The 27,741-nt window shown below is 45.3% G+C and overlaps 1 protein-coding gene across 1 annotated transcript in view; it reads right to left on the reverse strand.

Moving 5' to 3' along the window:
• Positions 1-2,081: 2,081 nt before the first annotated feature.
• CSE1L (chromosome segregation 1 like) overlaps positions 2,082-27,741 on the reverse strand; it is a 399,917-nt gene continuing 374,257 nt past the window's right edge. Inside the window, exon 25 of the mRNA XM_078651858.1 lies at positions 2,082-2,853. Coding sequence (XP_078507984.1) covers positions 2,764-2,853 — 90 coding nt within the window. The 3' untranslated portion in view covers positions 2,082-2,763. The remainder of the gene's footprint in view (positions 2,854-27,741) is intronic.

Here is a 27,741-nt window from a genome sequence, read left to right on the forward strand (position 1 = left end):
CTGTTCGCCTGCCCCCTTTATGCGACTCCAAAGCAAAGATGGTTAAAACCTGCATGTAGAAATTTAGGGACTAGAATACATCAAGAAGCGCTTAGAATTCTAAGAACAAATTGCTCCCCTTGTCTCGCCATTGCACTAGCCAAATATTTGGGCTGGGCATGGATTATACGCACCCGCACTTTATCTAAATGAATTGTGTTTAAAATTAGCAGATCGTTTCTAGATGATTTTTTACTCACTTTTCGCATCATGTTTCTATTTTTAAGCGGTTGTACATTTTAAATATGTTTCCGACAGCACTCTATGTTTAATGTGTATTTTAATTGTTGTAAACTAGAATAGTATTTATTATGTATAGAGTAGGGTGAAAATGCTTTTATGACAATGCTGTCCAATAAAGCTTTGAAACTTGACTTGAGAAAGATGTCTCCACCCACCCAAATGCCATTCCATCGCTGCCTTGCTAAAAAGAGATTTAAAAATAAAAGTTACATCGGTCTTCTGCTTCCCTATCAGAATGCTTGAACATGTTAGCCTTTGAATGGTTAATATGTATAGTAGAAGCGAACTTTTCTACTCTGTCCTTAATCAAATTAGTAAAACTAGACTTCCTTTGAAAAGGGATGCTCTCACATAGGAAACATTCCTTCAGAAGAAACTAGTTTGCTGGCATCTGGAGTTCAAAATATGAGCAGACATCTGCATGCTCTGGAAGCAAAAGATTTCCTCAACATCTTTACCCTTGACGAGCCCGGTTTCAAAAATCCCAAGGAAATCTGAGCCAAAAACGCCATAGAATCTCATGAAGGTCCAAGGTCAAGTGTTTTTCAGTAGGTCATGTATTTTTCATGTGCATGTGGTTGATTTTTACAGCCGTTTTCAAAATAAAATGTACATGGATCGTCACTAGGATTTTCTAGACCCAAGATTGCAGTCTTTAATGACGCCTCTGAGCGTAGTTCCAGAAATTGCTGCCATCAAAGCAGGCCAGACTGGTGCCATCAACCCTTTCTCCTTCCGAGAATGTAAATAGATCCAAAATTGGGACCACATTGCATAGGTGATGCAAACTTTGCAGTGGGAAACTGTTCAAAGAAGAGTTTTAATTAGAAAAAGGGCATGCTGGTGTATACACATGAGCAAGAGAAAGAGAAACAGAATAACTTCTCTTCATCACAACATTGATAACTCACTGGTATATCCTTTCACTAATCTACTTTCAGTCATAAATACAAGTAAAGACTTAAGTGGAGGTTTTGAAGGGTAGAAGGAAGACAAATTGAATTTAAGACGCAGGAAGGGCTTCTGGGATTCAAAATACTAGGGATTTTTAGGAGAATTATGTGAAGAGAGAGGACCAATGGGTGATCGAAGTAGGCATAATTAATCTGGTTTGACAAAGCAGGGACCCATCAGCAGTCTTGTCTCACACGTAATAGCACAAGGTTCAAAAGTCAAGCGGCATTAGGCTGTCTGATGTCTCCAGCTAGACAATGGAGACCGTCGGCATATTTATATGGGTGTACATCTGATCAAAGCTGCTGTCACTTTAGCTGTAGGTGATTAAATCCCTGCTTCTATAAGATTGCGTAGATCTTGCTTGTTACCAATAGTATTATCTAAATCAACTGCTAGTCTTGTCAATGAAGACCATTCTAATGCCTTATAATCTTAGTCTGCATAATATAAGTAGCTTTAATAAAAAAAGAAAATAAATAACATTTGATCTGTTCACATGCAAACAATGTTTTGCTAGAATTTGAGATTGTTGCAATCATTAGATCTAGTTAGGCAGCAGTCTAGCAATAGGTGAGAATCAAACCCACCAACCAGGGATTTCCCCCATTGCGACTTCATGCAAGTATTGCACACCACAATATCAGCACCCTACTATTTGGATCCATGCTTTTAATATGTCTCAAACTCTGGTAGGAAGAGCATTGGGGTTCTTTAAGAATCAATGTGATACCAACTATGCTTTTCCACACAACACCCACGTAATCACATAGGTATGCACTGGGTTACTGGTAAGTTAGTCTAATAAAAATATGTATATGCAGAAATAAATGAAACACTACAAGTTTGAAAAACATGTCCCACTTTGTTTCAATTGTTAGTTATCCAAATGCAAAAACAGATATTACACAACAAATTGGAAAAGTTCTTACAACACAAGACTGAGAAAACAAAGAAACAAGACAACATTTTGGAACATTGGTTAAATGGTAGCTCAAAATGATTGATTGCAATAAGAGTTATATCTGCATCGACTGCAATCCTCTTGTGAGGGATATTTCACACAAATAAAAACGGCCTGTGAAAGGACATTACATAGACTGTTTTGTACGATATAACTTTCATTTCACCAGTGCTTTAAGAAATACATTGACATTGTGTAAAATTTAAACAAGTGCTTCTAATTTATTCACAATCGCATAAAAAGGAAAAGAGCAGAAGAGTTTAAGGAAATGAGTCAATGCTTTACATAATTTCAAAATGTTATTCAACACTGCAAGTGCAGAACTCCATGAACCCTTTCAATAAATTAACTGTGATTCTCACTCCCTTGAGAAAAATGGGAGCAGCCATGCCACACAGCTCATTCTATATTTTACAATTCTTCCTCCAACCAGCTTATAACTGTACGTTACAGGATGGATTCAGTTGAAACATTTTTTCCAGAGTTCTGCCAAGACGACGAAGGCAAAGGTTAAACCCAAACAGAATACGATGTTATCCTTTCCACTTCAGATTGAAGTGCTGTTAGACCAACGTGACACTTGCTGCTTGGAGATAACCTTGGAGATACTGCAGTGCCTCTGCATTTAGGTTAGTACTTAACATTGACGGAACCTTGAATATAAAGAGAAAGAGAATTTAAGGAGGCTGGTGGATCAGTCCTAATACACCGCACAATGCATTAAATAACAACCACAAATTAGTTATCAACAATTTAATCTATTACAAACACCATCTAACTTTACAATAAGCATAATGTTGAAATGAGGGGCTCTCAGACTCTTGCCACTGTAAATCATTAAACCAATTGAGTACATTGCTTACCTGTAATCGTAGTTCTCTTCCAGGGGACTCCTCATCTTAGTCATAAGCACTGAATAGTTCCGCCCATGTGCATGGACCCCCAAGCATATATTAAATATATACACATATAAATACATATATGTACACATATACATACAGATCAATAACTCAGTCGATTCACAGCAGTGACTCCACAGACTGAAACGGACCAGAATTTTGTGCTTAAAGCTTCTTTATTGCTCGGTCGGCTTGATGCGTTTCGGCTCAGATGAGCCTTGATCACATGACATCACGGAAATTAATATTAATTTTAATTAAATATGCGGACATTGACCGGGAACGCCTGCTCAAAGAGAAAGATGAATTAAATGAAGCGTAGGACAAACTGGGCGAGACAGAAGAAATACTTAAACTACGCAAAGATATGCTAATGAGACTCAAAAAAGAGTAAGAAAATCAAAGAACATAAAGCGTATACATTTTTAAGAGACAAGAATGACTACGAGTTAGGGCAATTCTTCACATTTGCTAAAAAATATGACGCGCTCCGAGTCTCTAAGCTCAAAGGACCATAATTTCCATACAATTTCACATCAAACCCAATGCCAAAAAGATCTGAAACTAACAATAAAAACAACATTCTCGGACCTCTACCCTGCAGGGAGTAATAAATCGGAGATGAGACACCCCGAGGGAGGACAACAAAGTGTGAATCCATCACCAGGCGAAGAACTCCATTTTTTATGCGAGGAGAGGAGACAAACCCTTCGACCCAGACCGCAAAAGGACCTACGCAGGACAATTGCAAATTACAGATAAGGCCAGAGGTGCAAAGCCGGAAAACACCGCCAACAGCAACAAAAAAAAGAGGTCTGAGCCATTGGAAAAAGAGATAATCAACTCAGCAGCTACTAACAATACCGCAGTCAATCTAAATAAAATTGAACTAACACCAGAGGAAACGCTTATATTAAGCCTCGGTTTATCATACTGTCCAACCAGTGATTTTATTTACGCATCAACAAGGATGGACATTTATATAGGGATCACAAAGCTAAAATTGAAAAAATATTATATGCTTCAGGGTGACAACACAACGTCAACCACGGGGGAATCGCTGAGGATGAAGATAATCTAACATTACACAATCGGATCTTCCTCTCTTCGGCGAACTTGAGGAACTTTGGGATGGAGAGACCAGTCAACAACCTATTATCAGTAGATTTACTGATAGTACTAACAGTGATGGAAGCACAAGGCTTACAACCCCCTTCAAAACTAAATCCACGTTCAACCCTATTGCCCCACGTGACTCTATAGATGTGTTCCATGAAAAAGTTACGTCTCGCATTAAAAAAACTCAACAAATCTGTGCTTATGGCCAAAAGAAAATATAGCAGACAAGATCACAAATAAAACAGCCGGATTCAGAAATGACAAAAGAATAAAGGAATTGTCATACGCAACAGTGACCATGATGGAGACATCGTCCTTTGGTCTCTGGAGGACTATAAAAACAAAGGTTTTAGCCAACTGAATGATCGATCATGCTACAGTCGGAGCAATACGGCAAATTTGAAAAACTCATATCCGGACATCTACAAGAAATTGGCAGCATGGAGTAAACAAGATCTAATCGGTGAGGACGAATATACATTTCTCAAAAAAGACGATCCTACTACTCCTTCAAAATACTTCCTTCCGAAGATACACAAGGATATTGTCAAGCCTCCTGGCCGTCGGATCATCCCAGCAAGAGACGGACTGTCAGAAAATTCGTCCCAATATGTGGACTATTTTCTACAAGATTTTGTTAAAAACTTGCCGTCTTAGGTTCGTGACACAGGTGATTTAATCAGAAAAATCAAAGGTGTTGTGTGGCAGGATGATTACTTGCTGGTAGCATTAGACGTTACCTCCCTTTATACCAGCATCCAACACAAAGATGGAATCAATGCCATACAATACTTGCTTGCCAAACGTCCCACACAATATCAAAAACACAGTGAGATGCTGGTCTCCATGGTTGAATTCTGTTTGAACAACATCTTTATGTTCAATAATTTAGTATACCAACAGACAAGGGGAGTTGCCATGGGGACCCGCTTCTCCCCCAGCTACGCATGTTTGCACATGGGCTGGTTGGAGGAGCTGGTCCTCAACATCGAACAAAAACATATAGTTGAGAGCAATATCAAATTGTGGCTCCGCTATATTGATGACCTGATAGTTTGGCAAGGGACAAAGGAACAGGCATAGGATTTTGTTACTAAGATCAATTACAATTTCCCAAACCTAGAATTCACGGAAAATATCAGTGAGGCCTCTGTTAACTTCCTTGATACACAAGTATATGTCCATAACAACAAGATAGAGACCAGTCTTTACAGGAAGGAGACAGCAGGCAACTCTACTGTGCATGCACACAGCTCACACCCCAGACATCTGATCAACAGCATACCATATGGCGAGAAGCTTCGCCTCAGACGGATATGCCGCAATCAGGTTGATCTGAAAAGAGCTTAGTAAATACAGATTCTTAGAGAGGGGTTACTCCCCAAACATAATTAGTCAAGTTATCTCTAAATCTATGATCATGACAAGGGAAGAACTTCTCAGAGATAAACAACCACACAAGGTCTCTAACCTATCAGGGACTAGTCAGATCACAAATGAATTCCGTATTTTCCTTGGCACAGTTGACAACATAAAGCCATTCAGAAATTTTTACAATACAGTTGGCCCCACGTCCTAAATGACCCCGTGAGTGAACCCCTGCTACCACAGAGGGTGTCCTTCACACACAGCAAAGCGCCATCTATGAGAGATAGTCACTACCAACCCGGAGATCATGGACAATGCCACTTGGCTACAGATGCACAAGGGATTTTATAAATGCACAACGTGTAAAGCATGTATTCATGGCACCAATACCAATACATACTCCACCCCTTTTAGTGACAGGGAATACAAAATTCAAAAACCGTTTAACCTGCAAAACTGAATTTGCTGTCTATGTACTTATGTGCCCATGTGGCCTTAAATACACAGGCAGCACAAAGTTACAAGTTCACAAATGGGTTCTTCAACATCTACATGCAATCACAAACCAGGATAACACATATCCGGTAGCTCGACATTTTAGGGAGTTTCATCAATCCAACAACAAAGATCTCAGCTACTTTGTGATTGACACAGTATCCCCAAGCAGATGTGGAGGAGACAGAGACCACAAATTTAAAAAGCTGGAGACTAGGTACATTTTACAACTAGATACCAAACATCCAGGGGGTCTCAATGTCACTGAGGATCTGTATACATGTCTTTAAATAATATTTTAAAGTTTTATTAGGGGATGATGTAATGTGGTTTTAGGTCTGATTTTGATATTGCTGGGTTTTTTTTATGTACAGGCTTGTACTCCATATGAACTGGGAGACATGACTATGATGCATACTGTCCTTTCACACTGTTTTAACCATTTTTATTGGGATGTATTTATGTGCCTAGTTCATATTTATATATTTATATATCTATTTATTAAACAGCATTTGCATGTACCGATGATGAATATTCACACAGGATGTGACATGAGGTATCAGCATTTTTGCACAGCAATATTTTGCACTATACCTCGAGTTCTATATGGATGAACGCACCTAAAAGAACTCTTGGTATCCCTTGCTCCATCTTAACTTTGATATTTTGACTAGCATATTCTCATGTCGCTGTATATCAGGATGACCAACCGTTATGGTTGGTGATACTTTTCCTCAAACCCATCGATCCATGAGATAACGCCACATACCAAATAAAGCATAGTTAGCTCCCGCCAGAATAATCTTAAGAAATCTGAACATACATTATAGTTCCATACGGGACCAAACAGTACGAGTCCAGTATTACACAGTTATCTTTGTAATCTACACACTGATGATACAAGAGACGATCAGAGCAGTTCACATGCAGAAGATATTTATGTATTAATAGTGATATATTCTCACACAACACTTTTGGCACGATTTGTACTTCAATTTTTCTTTGTTTCACGGTGACCAGCATCCGTTTAATAGTTGGCATTTAATATATTTAGAGAAATGAAACAAAATCCCTTTTCCTCTTCAGCAGGCATATTTCAGCTGAGGTGATCGGACATAAGTCATTACAGATTGACACGCCACAGCACCTTTAGATATCCATGCCATAATGATAGTCATAATCGGCAGTACAGAGGGCAACATGGACATTTAAGTATATTATAAATTGCTTTTCCATCAATATGTATATCACATTTACACATGCCTCTAGACAAACACTGTATTATGAAACATTAACTCAGGCTGTTTGGTATTTTATCAGAATTTTAAAGTCTTATAAGGTATATGTATTTGCTGAGTAAAGTAAAGTAAAGCAAAGTAAAGTTTTTATTTGCACAATTAATTAAAATCATTGCAAAGGGCACTCACAGAAATGACGATTACATAGTAAAGAAGGGGAGGATCTACACAAAACAATTACAAACACAGAAGAATTATAAATTAAAAGGACAGATGATAATGTCACTGCTGAGATTTTCTCTATTTCCATTAATTGCTGGTCATGTAACGTTTTAACTCACACTGTCACTTTAAAAATGCACAGAAAGGTGGAATGGTCATGTCATGTGAACAAGGCTCGTTAGAGGCTAAACGCGTTATGGAGACTACGGAGTGAAATAATATCAGCACTTACTTTGGGTCTGTGTCTGTTTTTGGTGCGATTCATCTTGATACGGAAGAAAGTGATACATACATATATGCACATATACATACATCTATATTCCTTACATTTCTGCTCCAGTTATGAAACAGGACGGATGCAGCATGGAATTCTGTGGTAAATATTTATTCAAACAGCATAGTTTGCTAAGTTATGCATTCGGCCGTAAAACCTCTCTCTACCTTTTTCAAACTTCGCTTGCGCCATTTTCAACACCTCTTTTATACAATGTAGCAATGCAATTGGTGTATCCCCAGTATCCCATCATGCCTCACAGGTGATGGTCAGGTTTCTTAAGGTGATATGGAATCCAGAGCACACCGGATATGAAAAAGACTGCATTAAAAATTCGTCCCGGGAGGGTTGCTTATGACTATGAGGAGGATTTTCCTGGAAGAGAACTTGGATTACAGGTAAGCAATTTATCCTTTTTCAGGGGGGTCCTCTTTAATAGTCCAACACAGACTAGAATTGCTAGCCCATTCCACAACATGCAGAAAGAATGTTAATAGCAGCGGTCACAATTGTGTCCAAAAAATCCTTATAGAAGTCTGCTCTACTTGAGTCTAGACAGTGATGCCTGCTAAAAGTATGCACCGATCTCCACGTTGCAGCACTACATATTTTGGAACTGGGTACATATCTCAGTACAGCAGTCATTGCTGCTTTGCCCCTGGTAGAATGGGCCTTAGGAATGGCAGGTAAGTGTTTGTTAGCTAACTGGTACGAAAACACTATACAGGAAACTATCCACATAGAGACAGATCGTTTGGAGGAAGCTAAGCATGTTCTCATTGGACCGTAGTTGACAAAGAGGTGGTCAGACTCTGGTGCCTTTTATTTTATCCAAGTAAAACTTTTTTAATGTCTGAAGAATGCAAAGCCCTCTCCGCTGGGGTCGAGGGGTTAGGAAAGGAAGTTGGATGTGAGATGGTTTGGTTAATGCGAAAATCGGACACGACCTTGGAGAGAAAATTAGGATGAGTCCCAATGACCACCCCAATACAGTAAAAATCTGTATAAGGTTTGTTAGCACACAGACTGAAGCTAAGTGCTGAATTAATAGCCACTAGAAAAGTCGCTTTGTTGTAACCACGCTTTGTGTATTTTTTGTTTTTTAAACAAAAGTTACTGGCATTTTTCAAGTACATATTGCATGAGGTATTGGTGCAATTGTGGTTCACAATTCGGGCACCTGGGCCCTGTAGACTTATTTTTCCACAAAGACAGTCTTTTGTCATAGTCAGAAGCAAACAGTGGCTATCGTGTTTACAACACCTTTAAAAAAAAAAAACACATCCATGTTGCTTATTGTTTATTTGCAACCTAATTGTACTTTACAGTTGAAACTAAGAAACTGTTGTAACTCCCTCTCTATTCTCCCCCCCCACCCCCTTTCCCCTGGGGGCCCCTTGTGTTTCTACAGAGTGTGAGGACTGACATGGACTTTGCTCTTAACATTTGAATAGTGTTTGGATTTTCCATTTTCACTGATTTGATGCGTCAGACATGGAGGTCGAGGGGCAGGATCCTTGGTGACCAGGGAGAGATGTGTCAGATATAGGGCATGTATGTGTGTCCCATTGCTCAGTTATACATCTTTGTGCTTTCATGCCTATCTTCGAGTCAGAGCTCGGAGCTAATTAAACATGTGTTATTAGGAGTAAAAGTGGGTATACTCATGTGGTCAGTAGATCCACAGTTATTAAAGCTTCAATTAGGGTATCCCATTCCATCGCTAGTGGTTTCTTCCGCAGGCCTCTATATTCCTCTCTGCGGAGTGCTCCGCTCTTCCCCATTGTAGAACATCTTCTCACCAAGTTGAGATATTCAGGGGGGATGTGGACTTCCATCGGTTCGTTAATTGACGTTTCACGAGTAGAAGAGCCTGGTCTACAAATCTAGACTATGCTGTGCAATTTTTGGCGTGGGGATACAGGCCCAGCAGACATCTCTCCGCTGAGTACTGGTTATGGCCCCCTATTGTCTCCCTTATAACTTTGGATACTTATGGCATGTAAGTCCAAAGGTCATGGCAAGACCATAATATGTGAATTCGTTTTGCATCTTGTTCGAGGCATCTAAAGTATGCAGAGGACGCTGCTGGGTACAATCAATGAATCAATCCATTTGTAGAGCGCGCTACTCACCCGTAAGGGTCTCAAGGCGCTAGGAGGGGGGGGGGGGGGGGGAGACGCTATTGCTCGAATAACCAGGTTTTGAGGGGTTTCCTGAAGGCGAGATAGTCCTGGGTCAGTCGTAGGTGTGCGGGGAGGGAGTTCCATGTCTTGGCTGCCAGGTAGGAGAACAATCTTCCTCCGGTGGTGGTTCTGCGAATCCGTGGGACGGTGGCGAGGGCGAGGCTGGTGGAGTGGAGCTGGCGGGTGGGTGGGGGTGTAGAACGAGAGGCGGTTGTTGAGGTATTCGGGGCCCATGTTGTGGAGCGCTTTGTGTGCGTGGGTGAGCAGCCTGAACGTGATCCTCTTGCTGACGGGGAGCCAGTGCAGGTTTCTCAGGTGGGTGGATTTGTGGCTGTGGCAAGGGATGTCGAGGATGAGTCGTGCGGAGGCGTTCTGTATGAGCTGAAGGCGTTTCTGAAGTTTGGCTGTGGTTCCTGCGTATAGGGCGTTCCCGTAGTCCAGTCGGCTGGTGACTAGGGCCTGGGGGACCGTCTTTCTGGTTTCGGTGGGGATCCACCGAAAGATCTTTCGGAGCATGCGCAGGGTGTTGAAGCATGAAGACGAGACTGCGTTGACTTGCTTGGTCATCGTGAGGGAGGATTCCAGGATGAATCCCAGGTTGCGTGCGTGGGTGTCGGTGCGGTGCCCAGCGCCGTGGCCCACCAGGAGTCGTCCCAGAAGGATGGGGATTGTCCGAGGATGAGGACCTCAGTCTTGTCCGAGTTGAGCTTCAGACGGCTGTGCTTCATCCATTCTGCGACATCTTTCATTCCGTCCTGGAAGTTTTTTTGGCGGTGAGTGGGTCTTTGGTTAGGGAGAGTACCAGTTAGGTGTCGGAGTAGGAGATGATGTTGATGTTGTGTTTGCGTGCGATGGTGGCGAGGGGGCTCATGTAGATAGTGAAGAGGGTTGAGTGAGGAGCCTTGGGGTACGGAGCAGATCTTGGTGGCCCCGGAGCGGAAGGGAGGGAGGCGGACTCTCTGGGTTCTGTCAGAGAGGAACGATGTGATCCAGTCCAGGGCCTTTCCTTGGATCCCAGTGTTGTAGAGGCGGGTTATTAGGGTGCGGTGGCAGACGGTGTCAAAGGCTGCCGAGAAGTCCAGGAGGATGAGAGCGGCTGTCTCTCCGTTGTCCATCAGGGTCCTGATGTCATTGGTGGCTGCGATGAGGGCACATGGTGTGTAGCCTGTGTCGTGTGAGGTAGGCTCTGACAAGATCATAAATTGTATTAGTTTAAATCTGGAGTCGAGTCAGAGCTTCTTTGGGAAGGCCACAATTGTTTCCAACTCCTTGTCTTGCAGGTCCCTCTAATATCTTATCCACACCTGTCGTGCAGGTGAGTCAGGGGTACTGCTAGGTGGGTTCTCACTCTGCAGTATATATAACCAACGCACCAGGTGTTTACCGTTGCCCATTAAGTGTACTGCATGTATGAATTCATGTGCAGCAGGTTCAACACTGTTAGGGGCCCAACGTAGTTTTACATATTGTGTTATGTTGGCATGTGTGAGATACAGGGAGTCCGGAAGCCGTGCATATGTATGAAATCCATGTGGTTTAATAGCATACCATCCCCCAAAATTATCCCTATCGTGGACACTCCAGCTTGCTCCCATATGTGAATGAGCCGTGTCGTCAGTACACCCGTTGGGGAGGGGAGACCCAGAAAAGTTACATTAGGTGCATATGGGATAGCCTTGGCTGTGTATTTAAGGGCTTGTTTCCAGTATATGAGGGCAATTTTCAATAATACTGGGGCCCGAGCAGGAGTGCGCACCTGGGGATGTAACAGTGTGTGCAGTGCACCCAGCTTGAGTTTGTGGGGTGTATAGGATATTTTGTTTAAATTATGGCCTGCTAGCCAATATGACAGCCATTGCAATTGCTTTGCTAAGCAGTAGTATTTGAAGTCTGGTGCTCCCAGCCCCCCCCTTATCTGTCGGCAGTTGCAGATTGGTTAATCTTACAAGTCTACGTCCAGTTCCCCAGATCAGTTCCATTAGCAACGTGTTCAGAGTTTTGAAATATGACGCTGGCAGATTAGTGAAGTAATATAATAATCTTGGGAGTATTACCATTTTTTATATAGCGACACGCCCTGCCACTAAGAGGGGGGTAGGGACACCCAGAATGCCATTTGTGAGTGCACAGTGGAGATGGCTTTCTGGAGGTTCCCTTCCAGCAAGTCCCTATATATCTGGACTACTAAATAATTAAAGGTGTTGGGGGGGGGGGGGGGGGGGCGACTGAGTATTTTGCCTCCTAAAGTGACTTCTAGGGGTTGGGGGCCAATTCTAAAGAAGAACGCATGTGATTTATAAGCGTTTATGGATAATCCAGAGATTTGTTCAAATGTTGTCAAGATCTGAGCAATATGTTGTAGGTTATGTATATTTTTGACATATAACACTATATTGTCGGCGTAGAGCGACAGTACATGTGTTGAGGGACCAATGGGTGTTGCCCAATTCAGGGCCTCTTGCCGCATCCATTGCCAAAGCAAGGACAAACAGCATTGGGGATAGGGGACATCCTTGTCTCGTTCCCCTATGTATTGAGTACTGCTCTGAGATATGGGCTTCTGTATGTGCTCTCGTGGTGGGTGATGCATAAAGTAGCCTGTCCCATTTTGTATATCCTGGGGGAAATCCAAACTTATTAAGGGTGGCTAACATGTACTCCCAGCTTAGGGTATCGAACGCCTGACGCAGGTCGAGTGAAGTGCATCCCGCCGCTTGGAGGTCATTAGGGGTGGCATACATTACAGGATACATTCTGCATTCGTTTAAGGATGTGCAGCGGCCAAGTATGAAGACACATTGGTCTGTATGTATGAGTTTGGTTAGCAACGGGAGTAGACTACGTGCTAGTTTTCTTCTTAATATTTTATACTCAGTATTTAATAATGATAAAGGTCTATATGCAGTCATATCTGTAGGGTCTCTAACAGGTTTTGGTAGCGATGTCACAAGTGCATGTGCTGTGGAAGGGGATAAGTTGCCTTTTTGCAGTGCTGTTCGATACATAAGGAGCAGCCGTGGGGCAATCCGGTTGCGAAAGTGGCGTAAAATTCCACAGTCTGTCGAGGCCCGGTGTTTGATTACAGGGGAGTTCCCGGATAGCCTCCCTGATCTCAGTGTGTGTTATTAGTGCCTCTAGGTCCGCCTTATTCTCTGCCGCTACCTGAGGGATTGTGACGCAGTGAAGAAAATCAGCTACCCTCTGTGGATGTGGCGATTGGGGGGCTGTATACAAGGCCTTATAGTAGTTAAGGAATGCAGTATTGATCTCCCTCTGCGTGGGGACATGGAGTTTTGTGCGTTAATTCTTAGTATGAGGGTAGATGGCGGAGGCTGTTTGAGTAGTCGAGCCAGTAAGGTACCTGGTTTGTCTGCTTCTGTGTGTAACTTCTGGTAAATGTGCGTTGATCTACCACTCTTAGTCTTTCTAGCAACTCGGCATATTCAATGTGTGCTTCCTGGAGTTTCGGTGCCTTCCCTGAATCCTGTGTTGCTTTCTGCTCTAGTCTACTCAGCCTGGTTTTGACCCACTGTAGGTCATTTATTGATTGTCGTACTCCAGCTGTTGTGCTGATGGAAGTCCTCTAACTACTATTTTAAATGCTTCCCATTCAGGTAGACTGGAGGATGCTGTACCAGAATTTTCCTGGAAGTAGTTACCTATAGTTGTAGTAATCGTATCTCAGAACACGCTATCTTCCAAAAGACATGGGTCCAGTAGTCTCCAAGTTGGAACTGGTGCGGTGATCAGACCCCATGATAGGGTCAATTTTAGGTGATTATGGTCAGACAGCGTTTTTCCAAGGTAGGTGGTGTGTGTTATCTGGGGTAAGAGCGCAGAGGTGCATAGTATAAGGTCTATATGTGCGTGTAATAAGAGCGGTGGGGAATAAAATGAGAATTCTTGCATGCACTTATGTTTACTGCACCAGACATCCAATAGCGACCATCCCTGGACCCAGGTGCAGAGGGCTTTGGCTTGACGGACAGATGTTACGCCTGGCAAGGGAGGGTGTGAATGGTTGTCTAATGTATCCAACACTACATTGAAATACCCTATTATCCATGGGTAGGTATACAGTCTGCTAGAGCAAAGTTGAGTTGTGTGAGAAATCCGTCTTGTTCCGTGTTCGGAGCATATATGCTTCCTAGAATTACTTGTGCGCCATCTAGATGGCCATGTCAGAACTGGGGTTGTGGAGTGAGCTAAAGAATGATGATGGATTTAACCCAGATTAGTTGACTGGGGGTGAATTTGATCTGCTCAAACGCTTTGTACATCATCCCCTTTGGTATCACTTAGTTCGCCCTAAGTTGGCAGGGTATGCCCAGACATGGGTCCCTTGCTCACTTTGCCACTGGATTCAAGATAGCCTGGCTGATAAGGGTTATGAACCAGAAACCGGTCCCAGGATGCTTGTTTCCGGTCCAGGGAAGACACAGCTTGGCAGTTCGGGCTGGACTATTCCCATGAGGCACAAGGTCAGACTGATTTCCATATGGCCCTTTTGGAACTGGGGTGGTGGAGTGAGCTAAAGAATGATGATGATTGAACCCAGATCAGATGACTGGGGGTGAGTTTGATCTGCTCAAACGCTTTGTACATCATCCCCTTTGGTATCGAGGTTGGTTCTGCGGCCTGTGGCTGGACGAACTTGTGGGGGTGCCCCTTCCGTAGCCACGAAAGGAGCAAAAAGCAGAAGTTTGCTGGCGCTGGGCCGACAGGCCCAAGGACCTGGTCGTAGCCCTGGAGTCCTTAAAGCGCTCCAGCACACTATCTGCTTTGTCGCCAAAGAGGCGACGGCCATTAAAAGGCATGTCCATGAGAGTGCTCTGGACATCCCCCGAAAGGTTTGTGGATCTCAGCCAGGCGTGACGACGAATCGCCACCGTAGTTACAATCTCTCTACCCAGCGAGTCCGTGGTGTTAAGTCCACATCTGATGGGAGTACCGTGCTGCATCCCGCCCCTCAGCAAGAGCTTAGGCGAGCCGTGCCCTGGCCTCCTCCGGACACTGGGGCAGCACGTCCGCCACCGTGTCCCACAGAGAGTGGGTGTAACGGTCCAAAGGGCATGCGGTATTAATGCTTCGCAACCCTAGACTGAGGGAGGAAAACAGTTTCTTGCCAAACTGTTCCAGCCTTTTGGATTCCCCGTCCGGTGGTGCGGTCAGGAAGGCGGTTTGGGACGTGGAGGCCTGGATAACCAGACTCTCAGGGGTGGGGTGGGTGGACAGAAAGCAGGGGTCGTCCGGAGCAGGGAGGTGGCGCCGGGCCACATTCCTATCCAGAGAAGGAACTGTGGTGGGCTTGGAACAAGAAGTGCCCATCAGAACGTCAGTGAGGGCCTCATTGAACTGCAGCAGAGGTTCCGAAGAGCTTACTGGCGGTTGAAGCACCTCGGGAGTAGGTTAGTCCTCAAGGCCGCTGCAGGGAGCTCAAGGCCCAGGGCCTTGGCTGCCTTGCGCAGCACCACAGCATAAGTAACTCCCTCCTCCGTAGCCACGGAAGGAGGAGAGAGAAAACCAGTGTCAGGCGAAGTGTCTAGACCACTGGCCTCCCCTAGCTCATCTGCCCAGTCGTGATTTAACTGGCACTGCTGTGCCAGAGAGTCCTCAGACCCCTCAGAGTCCTCCCCTTCAACCGATCGGCGCCAGTCCGACACCGGGGCCGGTGTCGCCCGAGGACGGCGCCGGAGGTGGCTCAGAGGGGGTCGGCGCCGGCGGAGTCGTGAGGTCAACTGGCATTTACCAGGATCCAGACCTGGATCCCCATGGGGTCCTGCGGCGCCCGGACCGAAGTTGCTGGCGGCGCCAGGGCCGAAGCCCCCGGCTACACAGGGCTAGGACCCCCAGTCGGACCTGCGGGGCCCGAAGGTGCGCCGATAGGGCCAAACGGCGGAAAGAGTCCTCATGGCCATGAGGAAGTCTCGAATCTGCTCCGGAGTCGCATTGAGCCCAGGGACCGGAGGGTATGAGGCTGGATGAGACTGCCCGGGGTCCGCCAAAGCCACGCGGGCGGCGCCACCTGAACCCTCGGCTGAGTCGGGTGACCGGCGAGGGGAGGTCGAAGAACGATGGTGTTTCTTAGACTTCTTTCCATGCCTCGATTTACTGGAGTGCGAGGACTTGGATCCCGATGAACGGTTATGACTCCGGCTCCGCAACCCGTCCCTCGACCCTACAGCCGGATCTCGAGCAGCTTACAGGAACGCTCCTGCCTAGCCTTCGATGTCAAGGCCCGGCAGTCGGGGCACGACATGTCATTGTGGTCGGCCCCTAAACAGTAGAGACACCGGTGGTGGGGTTCGGTAACCGACATCAGTCGGTGACAGGCGTCACACGGCTTGAAACCGTGCATCCCTACCGGCACCAGGAGTCGATGTCGACTCGAAAAAAGATAGACCAAAAAAGTCCAAAAGTTAGTAAAAAAACGACTAAGGATACGCTCTTCCCTGATCTGCACTTGCTGGCGCGGAAAAAAGAAGAACAGAACTGACGTCAGCGCGCGAGCGCGGTGTCTAAGTACTCCGACTATGTCATCCCGGCGATCAAGACGCCGACGACGGACGCGGAGCTGCAGACGACGCCTACCGACGAGCAGGGGTACTGCTGACGAAAACTTTCCAGATCCAGTCTGACGCCTGGGGGCTATTCTAAGGTAAGGAATCCCACTAACGTGTTTCTTTCAGATAGGGTTGATTTGTATTAGGAAAAAGTTCCATGATACGCTCCCATCTCGTAGACAGCATGGTGTGCCAGGTGCATGGTCGTCAATCCAGTAGAGCTTTCGCCATTTGAGATGTGATTGTTGGGAATAAGGTCAGACGGTTTTTCAAATCAGAATGCACTGTAGTGTCGACTGATGAGTCATCTGTGGATGTAAGTTCAGCTTTGCGAAGAGCCGTTGCAGTGTTTAATCGCTGCCCGTCGACCCTATAAGGCCTGTTCTTGCGACTGGGTTGTTTCGACTTTCCTCCGGAATTGTTTCTCGCATCCTTTTTCCCCCCCATTGTTTTCTGTGATTGGTAGAGCGTGGTCGGCTGTGTTCCTTTCATTGCTCGATCAGGAAAGTTATGCTCAATCCAAGCCCAGACCTCCTCAAGTTTAATCGAAGAAATGGCTCTTCTGTTCGTACTTTATTTTCAGTCGGTCTGGAAACAGCAGTGCATATTTAACATTGATTGACCTGAGGGATTTCTTGACCTCTTGTTAAGAGGCCCTTTGGAGCTGCACCATCAAGGTATAATCCGGGAACAGGGCTATGCGGGCATTGTTGTACAGTATGGGTGCTCTCTCTGGCACAGCAGAGGAGGAGTGCTGGTCTTTATAATGGAGTATGCAGGCTACTATGGGGCGCAGTGGCGCTCCTGGTGGGAACCCTATGGGCTCTTTCAACGCAGAACAGGTTAGTGAGCCCCTCTGGTGCCACCTGCCTGCCTGGCCTACTGCAGTAGCCTCCGGCGGGGTTTTCTATCAGGGGGGGAGGGGGTCCTGGCCTACTGCAGTAGCCTCCGGTGGGGATTTCTATCAGCAAGGCTGGGCGTGCCGCCACCCACCCAGGAAGGCCTCAGTTGCTGATTTTGCCTCTATGCGGTAGGGAGGGGGCCACCCGGACCAGTGCAAGCACCACTCGGGCTCCAGTACTCACTGTACGCAGTCCGCCTTCAAGGAGGTCTCCCTCGTTGATTTAGTCTATACGCGGTGGAGGGGAGAGATCGGTTAATTCGGAGCGATCATTCGGGCCCCAGTAGGCATCGCTGCCCCCCTGGTACGGTCACGCTTTCTCTCTATTGATCTTTTCTCTGTGCCTTCCTAAGCCCCGCCGGGACTCTACGCACTGTGCAGATTGGTGCGGCGTATTCCGGACCTAGGGATCACGTTACTGCCCAGGCTGCAGAGTGGATGCCAACTCAATTCCGCCATGGGTGAGAGGCGAGTAGGAAGGTCGGTGTTTACTGCCTCTTTCTTTGGTGGTCTCCTTTCAGGCTGGCTACAGCAATTACGTCTGTAGGCCCCAGGCTATTCTTGGTGCACCCCTGGCTGCATGGCGGTATGCGTGGTGCGCTCCCGGCCGAATCTCTTGCTGCCAGAGGGTTCGCAGCAGGGCTGGATGATTTTTGTGCCCTTTTGTGGGAGCGGATGACTGCCACAAAACTGGTAATGGACAGGATAATGCGGCACGGCCCGGGAGCTATTCAGCCAAGCGTCTGCCATCTTTAACAGCTTGGCCACACCCTCTCAGCTTTGTGTATTGGTTCGAAAGTGGGGCCCATTAATTTTGAAAGGAGCACATTAAGTTCCCATGGAGGAAAAGGTGACTTACCTGGAGGAAATACCTTTTTGAGTCTTTCTTAAAAAGAAATCCTTGACCACTGGCATATGAAAGAAAGATGTCTGTAGGGGGGGTTCTCTAAGCTGAAATGGCAGTGAGATGTACCTTTATGGAGGCAACCCGCAGACCAGCTAAATGGGAGACGGTATGGTAGAATACATCTTCTAGGACCAAAATCGGATGGAGATTTTGGGCACACCACAAATAAAATCTTTTCCATTTTAAGGAATACGATTTCTGGGTGGGAAGTCTTCTGGATGCTTTGACAATGTTCATACATTCCTGTGACAAGCCAAAGTCTCCATTTTGGAGGAATTCAGGAGCCATTCTGTCAGCGAGGGAAGGTTGGGATGGAAAATTTCCCCTCTATGCTTGTACTGGACATTTTGCTTGCATCGCAACCTCTTCAATAGCTTCTCCGATAGGTAAAGGAAGTCTGAACTACCACTGGTGAGGCCTTTCTGGTGCTATGAGGATCATTCTAGTCCTGGACTTGTACAGTTTGTTGATTACAGTGGGAATCACAGGAGTTGGCAGGAATGCATAAAGAAATTTCCTTGACCAACTTATTAAAAGGGCATGCCTCTGACCTTGGTTGGGAAAACCTGGATGCATAGTCGGGGCATTTTTTGTTCAATTTGCAAACAGATTGACGTGAGGATGCCCCCATTCCTGAAAAATATCTTTAACGACAGTCGTGTAGAATCCAGTTGTAATTTTCGTGGAAAGACTGAGAATCTGCTTGGATGTTCGGATCCTGACAGTTGAATGGCTGATAATGTCAAGTTCCTGGGTGTGAGCCACTTTCAGATGGCCTGCACTTTCATTAACAAGGGACGAGAATGAGTTCCTACCAGGGATTGCAGGTCAGGGAGGAGTCACCTCCCTCCTGTAGAGAGCTACTTAGAGGTTAGCCTCAAAAGGCAGGCTACAATTGTGAAGGCGCCTTTGAAGGGCAGAAGAGTAATACCAGTGGCAGGTCCACCCCACTGTTGAGGTAAACAGACTGGCACAAGAGGCAGAGAGGGGAAACTAGTTGCCAAACCGGTTCCCTAGGAGCAAGTCGTCCAGAGGTAGCCACACCCAGGGAATGGGCAAGGGAGCTCTCAACACGAGAGAGGTGTCTTGCCATCTTGGGAGTGGGCAGAATGGGGCATCCTGGGACAGACAGGAAGTGGTCACTGGGTGGGAGGGAATCTGGTAGCCCATTAGCTACCTTGAAGGCACTTTCCAAACAAAGGGGGCACCCAGACCTTAGATCTGGAAGAACCGAAAGACTGCACGGCTGCATTGAGGGACAAGCAAAGAGACTGCACGAACAAATACTGGGTCTGCTGCACGTAGTGACTAGCGAAGAGAAGGGCTGTGCCTGCAGTGTTCTACTCAAGAAGAAGTGTCCCCAGAGACAAGCCAAAAGACTCCAAGGTCCAGCTGACTGGCCTCCTGTTCGCAGCACAGGGACACAACAGCGTTAGAAGCCTGCTGGGGCCAGTTGATCGCCTCGCTACAACCACGGTCGTTCACCACCAAGAACCAAGATCCGAAGCACAGCAGTGCACCTGAGTTCACTGTGTGCGTAAATGCTGTCAGAGTTGCTGGGAGCCTCGGAAGACAAGTTATCAACCCAGGAAGGATTGGCCTGACTGTGACAATGAGCGACTTGTAGTCTAGTGATGACTGGACGTCGGCCAGACCAGAGAGGACTTAGTGGGATGTTGATCCTGCAAGCAGGACCCGTTCACCATATGTGGACTGAGGAATCCCTGTAGAAAGAACAGCGTCGCATCCACAGCATCAGAGCTTCTTCAGCATCCTTCATCATTTGATTTAGGCTCTCCATAGGAATCTGTTGAAACACAGATAAAATGGCAGTAACTGCTTCTCCTGTGACGGTAACGGTTCTTGAGGACCTTGCTGGTCCCCCTGACTAGCTCTCTGCCAGTGTTAGTTGCCTGAGCATTTTTACCCGACCACATTGACACTTTTACCTAAGTTTTCTTTGGAAAAGTTTTTTAAGTGTTCAATTTGGTGACTTTGCCAAGGTTTGTTTGCGGTGGAGTGAAATTGCTTTGATTTATTATTGCTTATACAATATATATCTCCAGAATCCTCTTGTAGATCTTTTTTGTTCTAATGTCTAAATTTCTAAAAAAAACAGTCTACTGATATAAAACTGGTGTCTGATTTCTTGAGTGTCCTGTTGATTTCTTCTGCAATGTTTTGGAGCTGTTTAAATGCTTAAGACTTGTTCTTCTGCAAGCTTTGCTGCTCAGTGCCACAGCTACCCAGGGTTGAGCTGAGTTTCATAGACTAAATCTACTGGAATTGAAGCACAATCATCCATTATAATACACCCCATTTCCTCAACTGCAAAATGTCACTCTAGACGGACAGGACTGTTGCGGCAGCACTGCCTCGTGAACATGTTGACCAAAGCCCTATTCTGACAGATGCCAAGCACAGTTTTTAATTGTGATAGCAGCACTGTTCTTGATGGAATGAGCCCAAAGGGCTCCTGGGGTTGCTTTATTTTATGCAGAGCAATATCCATTGGGAGATGGTCCGTTTTAGCACTGCTTTTCCCTGCTTTACTCTTGAAAACTCTACTAAGAACTTTTCGTCCACCCGGTGTTCCTTGGTAATATCAATATGAAAACTATGGAGCTTCTCTTCCTCCTTAGTGGGATGAGGTAGGACAAAGAATGCTGTAAGGGTGATGACCTGACCTGCATGAAAATAAGTGGGTATAAATAAAGCCCTAGATAAAGAAGTAATTACTTTCTTTTGGTAATGCTTTTGCTGAGAGACTAACTGTAGACTCCCCACCTTCTGAATATACCCTAGGATTCAGACTGGATCTGCAAAATCTTTATCAATACCTCTGCACACTGGTAGGTAGTGATCAGCTTTGCATTGTATGTGACGTGTGCAGTGCCTAAATAGTTGGCACCCCGGCATGCTGAATTTTTGTGTCTATTTCCGTGCCAAAAACAGGAAGCCACATCAGAGTGAGTGATTGACCAGTCTGCAGAATCTAAAAGGATGTTAGGGTGGAGAGCCACGTCAGAGAGGGAGGGGGATTGGTGAGGAATATGCAGTTAGATAGGGTCTCTACCAGAAAAAGAGTTATGGAAGGTAAATTACCTATTCTTCTGATAGGGACTTCTAACTGCAGAGACTTCAACTTAGAATAGATGCCTAAGCAAAACCTTCCCAGAGGTGGGCCTGAAAGCAGAATCAGTCCAAGAAGTCAGGTGAGAACAGAACAAGCATAATGCCTATGCTGACTGACCCGAATGTTCAAGCAGTACTGCTTCATGAACGTGTGGACAGGTGCCCACGAAGCAGCTTGGCAGATGTCCAGGACAGGCTCTCCGTATGCTAGTGCAGTAGTTGCAGACTTGGCCCTGATAGAAACAGCCCTTAGAAGGGTGCTCCTTAGCTAGTGCATAGCAAATCTTAATGCAGAGGACAATCCATAGAGAGATGGTCCGTTTCTGCACCGCCATGCTTGTTTACTCCACTGTGCCCAAAGACAAACTCATCATCCACCTGATATTTTTTAGTGCAATTAATGCAGTAAGACAGAGCTGTCTTTGGGTCCAAATGGTGGAGTCTCTTAGAAGGTGAAGTGGGGGCGTAAATAATTTAGCAGCGTGAGGTTCTAGATGAAATTAAAGGGAGTGACCACCTACATAAAAGAGGCTTGTGTTCAAAGGGGAAGTCTCTTAAACCCTAATAAAGAAAAAAAGAATGTGGCAATAGGTAGAGTGGTCTTTGTGACTCAGTACTCCCACATTAGTAATCAGATAAAAAACATGGTGAACAGAAACTGGAAGATCTTAAATCAGAACACCGCAGCTATATTGGAAAAACCCTTGTTTTCCTTCAGACGTAATAAAACAATTCGGAATGCATTGGTTCACACCTACAAAACATCAGAACCACAACAAACCACATTAAATGGAGGAGTAGCCACAGGTAACAACAAATGTGGGACTTGTTCCATTTGTGCACAATGCATTATTAGCAAGAACTCCACATTTGCTGGCAAAAATCTTACCCCACCTACACTTAATTGCCGCAGTAAGAATGTGGTATACCTCCTCATTTGTCCCTGTTCTCAGGGATATGTAGGCGAAACCAGCAGGGAGTTGCGTACCCGTCTTTTGGAACATAAATCTGCTATCAGAACAAAGAAAGACAACGCCCCCCTAGTAAATCATTTTTGTATGAAGAATCATCAGTGTAATGAATTCCAATGGTTTATTCTAGAAAAGATCAGAATTAACCGTAGAGGAGGAGACATTGACCAGAAAAGAAAAAACCGGGAACAGTGGTATATGTGCTACTTGAATACAGTAGATAAAGGACTTAACACCAGAGAAGATTGGCTCCAAATACTACAATACTAGGTCAGGGAATTTTAAGTGAATGTGAGTGTGATCGTATTATTGATTAACATAGTAACCTGCCATGTTACCATTATCCATAGGAAATTAACATAGCTCTGTTCGAGTATTAAAAACGGACTAGACAACTGTAGATTCCGTGCTCACCTTCGCACATGAGCTAATTACAATAAAATTAGGGACCTTAAATATAAAAGAAAGAGTTATAATATGATAATGGGGGAGGGGAGTTTTTAGTACAAATAACGCGTGATACATGGACATAGTTGTTGGGGCAAAGGAGCGATAAATAGAACCGACAGTCTCTTTGCGCTCGCGTCCATGTTCACGAATGAATTCATAATAATAAAGTTGGTAGCTGAAAAAAAGAATGATCCGCGTAGGAACGGTCCCACGTATTCCCTACAACCAATCACGGAGAAGGACCCAAAAAGTCTATCATGTGAGTGATCACATGGGATCGGTAGCCAATTAGGGATGGCCTAATAAAAAAAGAGCTAGGCAACATGCAACTGACGGCGTCTCAAACAAGGTGAAGGTGAAGTGGCAGGAATAATTTCACCTAATTCGAGGTAAGATTAGGCTCAGACAGCTGGCAAGAACCCTAGTGGGTTGTGTTATCCACCTTGGGAGTTAAGGGCAATTCATGGTGGGAATACTTTAATTAGTTTCTACATTTGCTTAAATCCCAAACAACCTCTTTTTCGACAGGGTTGTTTAGAAAAACGACGGCAGATTGACTCAACACCGCGTGTCCAATTATCGTGTGTCAGCGAGTGTACCTAAACTACCGCTTCATGTTTGCAACCTTTTAAAGAAACATAAGGTAAAGGGAGGAGTCCTTTTCTGGCGGGATTGTAACTTGTAGCCTGTATGCATGCCAGGTAGATACAGTACAATAGTGAAAATTTGTTTATTTTTGACCCCCTATAGGACACCGTAAATATTGTCTAAAAGGAAAGAAACACTTTTTATCCCATGCTGAATGAGGGAATATTAAGCACAACCACAAATCAGGTAAAAATTGGCAAGCGACCTTTGGGGTTTATCAATAAGATTCAGAAAAGGCATATCGATGTCAAATTCCCCTTTCTTTTCTGCTATTTATCTAATAATGCAGATTGGTGTGACAAGGGAGGTAGCGGCCATAAAAAGCGCAACCTAAGCAAGTACGAAACCCAGGAGGAGACACAGCCAAAACCCCTATTTAGGAGGCAAGGGCACAACAGCATAGCCGAGTTTTGAAAGGACAAAGGTATAGAAAATAAAAGTACGCTGAATATTAGTAAAAAACGTCAGAGAGAGGTAGGATATGCAGTAGGAATGACATTACTGTGGCATTTCTTTCTCTCTAGAAGAGACACTATGGCATATGTAGTATCCGAGCAATGAAGAATTATTGAAATGTGAAAACAAGGGGTCCTGATACGAGCAAACACAGTAATTTTGTATAACAAATGTCTATGTCATGATTTTAATTGTTGAGCCTCCAAAGATGTGTAGAATTGGGGTTGACATAACTACAATAGAATGAGGGTTGCACTATAATGTCCTCCATGTATAAAGGAGGATGGAATATTAAGAAACCCTGTACAGTCAAAAGTGTCCCATTAAGAAGCTGACTGAATATTTATTTGTTCTGTATAGGAGTAACAGAAAAACGGACACGAATAGAAGAATAAGAGACAAAAATCTGTTTTGGTCTTGATAGAGATGGGAGAATAATTTACATACCATCGAAACGCGTCGACGCTGGGGTCACACAATTCAAGGAACAACCCTATTCGATCAAATGTTGAAGATATTGTAATATTGATTGTTGGGCTTTTTGCATTCACTGTTCCAGAATGTGTACAAGTATTTGACAAGTGGTTAGGTCAAACTTTTATACTGTCTCTTTTTATGCGGGTCATGAGGAGTAGGATAAATTAGTGGGGTAGAGCTTCTCTATGTATGAGTTATAACACTTAAGCATTGTTATAATCTGTTGCATTGATATGAATTGTCTTTTATATGTATTTTAATGAATTGTTTTTCTTGTTTTATGAAGATGTGTATCTTTCATTTTTAACTTTTGTTGAATAAATACAAATGAATATTCTAATTTGAAAGTATGATTTTATTAGTTTGACTACTGTATTGATATTTTTATTTCAAAGTTACAGGAATTGTTTTTTCCAAAGAACCACTTGGCCAGGATAAAAGCTGGTGTATGGAGGGTTAACTCACCAAGTTTGCAGCTCGCTGACCACCTGGCCAATGTAATGTCATCAAGAAATCGGTCTTGTGAGCTAGGAGTCTGAGCAGACAACTATGCCGGGGCTCGAATGGTGAGGCTATGAGAAATCGGAGAAACAAATTGAGGTCCTATTGGAGTATTATGAAAGGGGTACGCAAGAACAATTGTTGCAAGTCATTAAGAAAATGAGTCACAACAGGTGACTTGAACAGAGAGGGCTGACCCGTCAACTTCAAAAAAGCGGAGATGATAGAAAGCTTTTCTTTAACCGAGCCCAAGGCAAGGCCCTGCTGGGCTAAAGACAACTCAAACAGTAACACCTTCAACAAGGGTGCCAGAAGGAGCACCAAACCACAACTGTGTCTCTACAGTAGGCGTATACAGCCTTTGCTGAGGGACGCCTGGCTGCCAAAATGACAGCACAGATTTCGGGAAGCAGATCAAATGCATTGAACTGTCGCTGCTCAATCTCCATGCAAGAAGGTGGAGTGTGCAAAGGTTCAGGTTCAGGACCTTGCCCTGCTACAAGGTTGTCCCTAAAGAGATAGCCTGATCGAAGAACAGATGCCCATGTTCAGGAATTTGGAATACAAGACTCTCCTTGCCCAGTCTAAAGCCATTAGCATGCCTTGGGCCTGGTTGGTCCTGATACTGAGAACCTGATGCAGCAACTCTCAGCAAAAAGGCGTACAGGAGTCCCTGTTCTGTTCTAGGGCGAATGAGTCTCCAAGCCAGAGCTGCTTTGGAAACTTTAATGCGATAAAAAGCGGACGCTGGGTGTTCTTGGCTGTGGGCAATAGATCGGGCAAGGTTCTTTCAATTTTCAGAAGAGATCTTGCACCACCTCCCGATATAGGTGCCAATCGGAATCCGCAGTCATGTTTGTCCATCCAGATATTCAGGATTCCAGCTAGATGGTATAGGAACAGGAAAATATGTTGCTCCAGATAGGTCCAGAGTTGTGCAGGGCCTCCTGGCAGAGTCCACATTACGCACTGTGTGTTGCATAACTATATGGTGGTGGTGTTGTCTGTGAAATTCCTTCAGCTCCAGAAGACTGACGTGGATCAGAGTCTCTGCCAGAAACCAGAGTCCTATGATCTCCACATCTAGGTGGCTGCCTCAACCTAGAAGTAAGTTCTGGGTGAGGAAGGGAGAGGGGTCTGCTGTTTGTCCAATCGCAGTTGTTAGCCACCACTGAAGAGCTTTTGTAGTCTCCTTAAAAATCTGTACCAGGTTGGAGAGATTTCCATGATGCTGTGCTACTGGGGACTCGGGTCCCACAGCACTGCAACATACGCCATTGGGCGTGCTTCACCTACAGGAGGCCATCAGACCCAGCAGCCTCAGAATCGGTCTCACCGTAATCCAAGACAAAGGTTGAAACACTGGGATCATAGCCCGAATGTCTTGGACTCTCTGCTCCGGAGGGTAGGCACAGAACTGCACTGTGTCCAGAATAGCTCTTAGGAAAGGGAGGATCTGAGAAGGAGTCCGGTGTGACTTCGGCATGCTGATCGTGATGAATCCCAGTGAATGCAGGAGGTCTCCCATAGTCTGGAAATGGGTAACAACTCCCTAGGGGGAGCCTGCCTTTAGCAGCCAGATATCTAGGTAGGGGAAGATTGAGAACCCCTAATCTCCGAAGGTGAGGTCGTGACCACTCGGGGGAAGATGGTGAGCACAGCTAATTGGAAATGCTAGAGGCCTACCATGAACCACAGGAAACGCTTATGGACTTGCAGGACAGGGATGTGAAAATAAGAGTCCTACAGGTCCATTCACTACCATCCAGTCCCCAGGGTCCAGGTCAGACAAGACCTGAGCCAATGTGAGCATCCTGGATTTCTTTTTCTTCAGGAAGGTGCAGAGGGAGCGCAGATCTAGAATGGGGTGGTGTTTTTGGGGCACCAGAAAGTACTGGGAATAGAGCTAGTTCTGGTACTGGCCCCCCTGTGGGTGATCTGCTCCAGTCATGAGGGCCGCGAAGCCTGCTGGCCTGACAGGTAGGGGTGGTATTGCAGATGACCATATGGGGCCCAGCCACGACCATGAAAGGGGAGAAAACGTCATAGTGGTCTGGAAGCTAGAGAGACGACCACTGATCTAGCAGTCACCGGACTTCCATGAAAAAGCTTGAGCGCCTAGCCAGCTTGGTCAATAAAGAGGCACGTTGATCAAGGAAGCCTGGACACTCCCCTAGATGACTGCAACCAGGCATGGTGGCAAAGTGCCACCATAGAGGTCATAGCCCTCCCTAGAGTGTCCATGGTGTCAAGTTCGTACCTGAGGGCAAACTGGACTACGTCCCGACCATCCACCATTGCTTGGTTCAGGATGGCTCTGCCCTCTTCAGGGATCAAGGGCAGCAGATGTGAAACAGAGCTCCTTAGGGTATTAGAATGTCTGCACAAGAGGCTTGTAGTAATCACCGCACGCAAGGCCAAGCTAGAGGTGAAGATACTCTTCCCAAAAGTGTCCAGCCTCTTAGATTTCTTATGCAGTGGGGTGAAAGGGAATGTGTTTGAGTTGACCCTGGCTGGTGAGGCCTGCATAACCAGGCTCTCAGAAGAGGGATGCTGGTGGAAGAGATGGTCTCCTGGGGCAGAATAATGGCGACTGATATTCATGAGATGCACAGGAGCCTCTGTGTAAGTTCTCACCCAGGCCTAAGAAGAACGTTTGCGAGGGCCTCATTCAATAGAAATGGCACAGCAAAGCTTGCCCCGAGGTGAAGCACCTCCATCCAGATATTGG

This window comes from Lissotriton helveticus, chromosome 7 (assembly GCF_964261635.1).
Source record: "Lissotriton helveticus chromosome 7, aLisHel1.1, whole genome shotgun sequence".
Taxonomy (NCBI): Eukaryota; Metazoa; Chordata; class Amphibia; order Caudata; family Salamandridae; genus Lissotriton; species Lissotriton helveticus.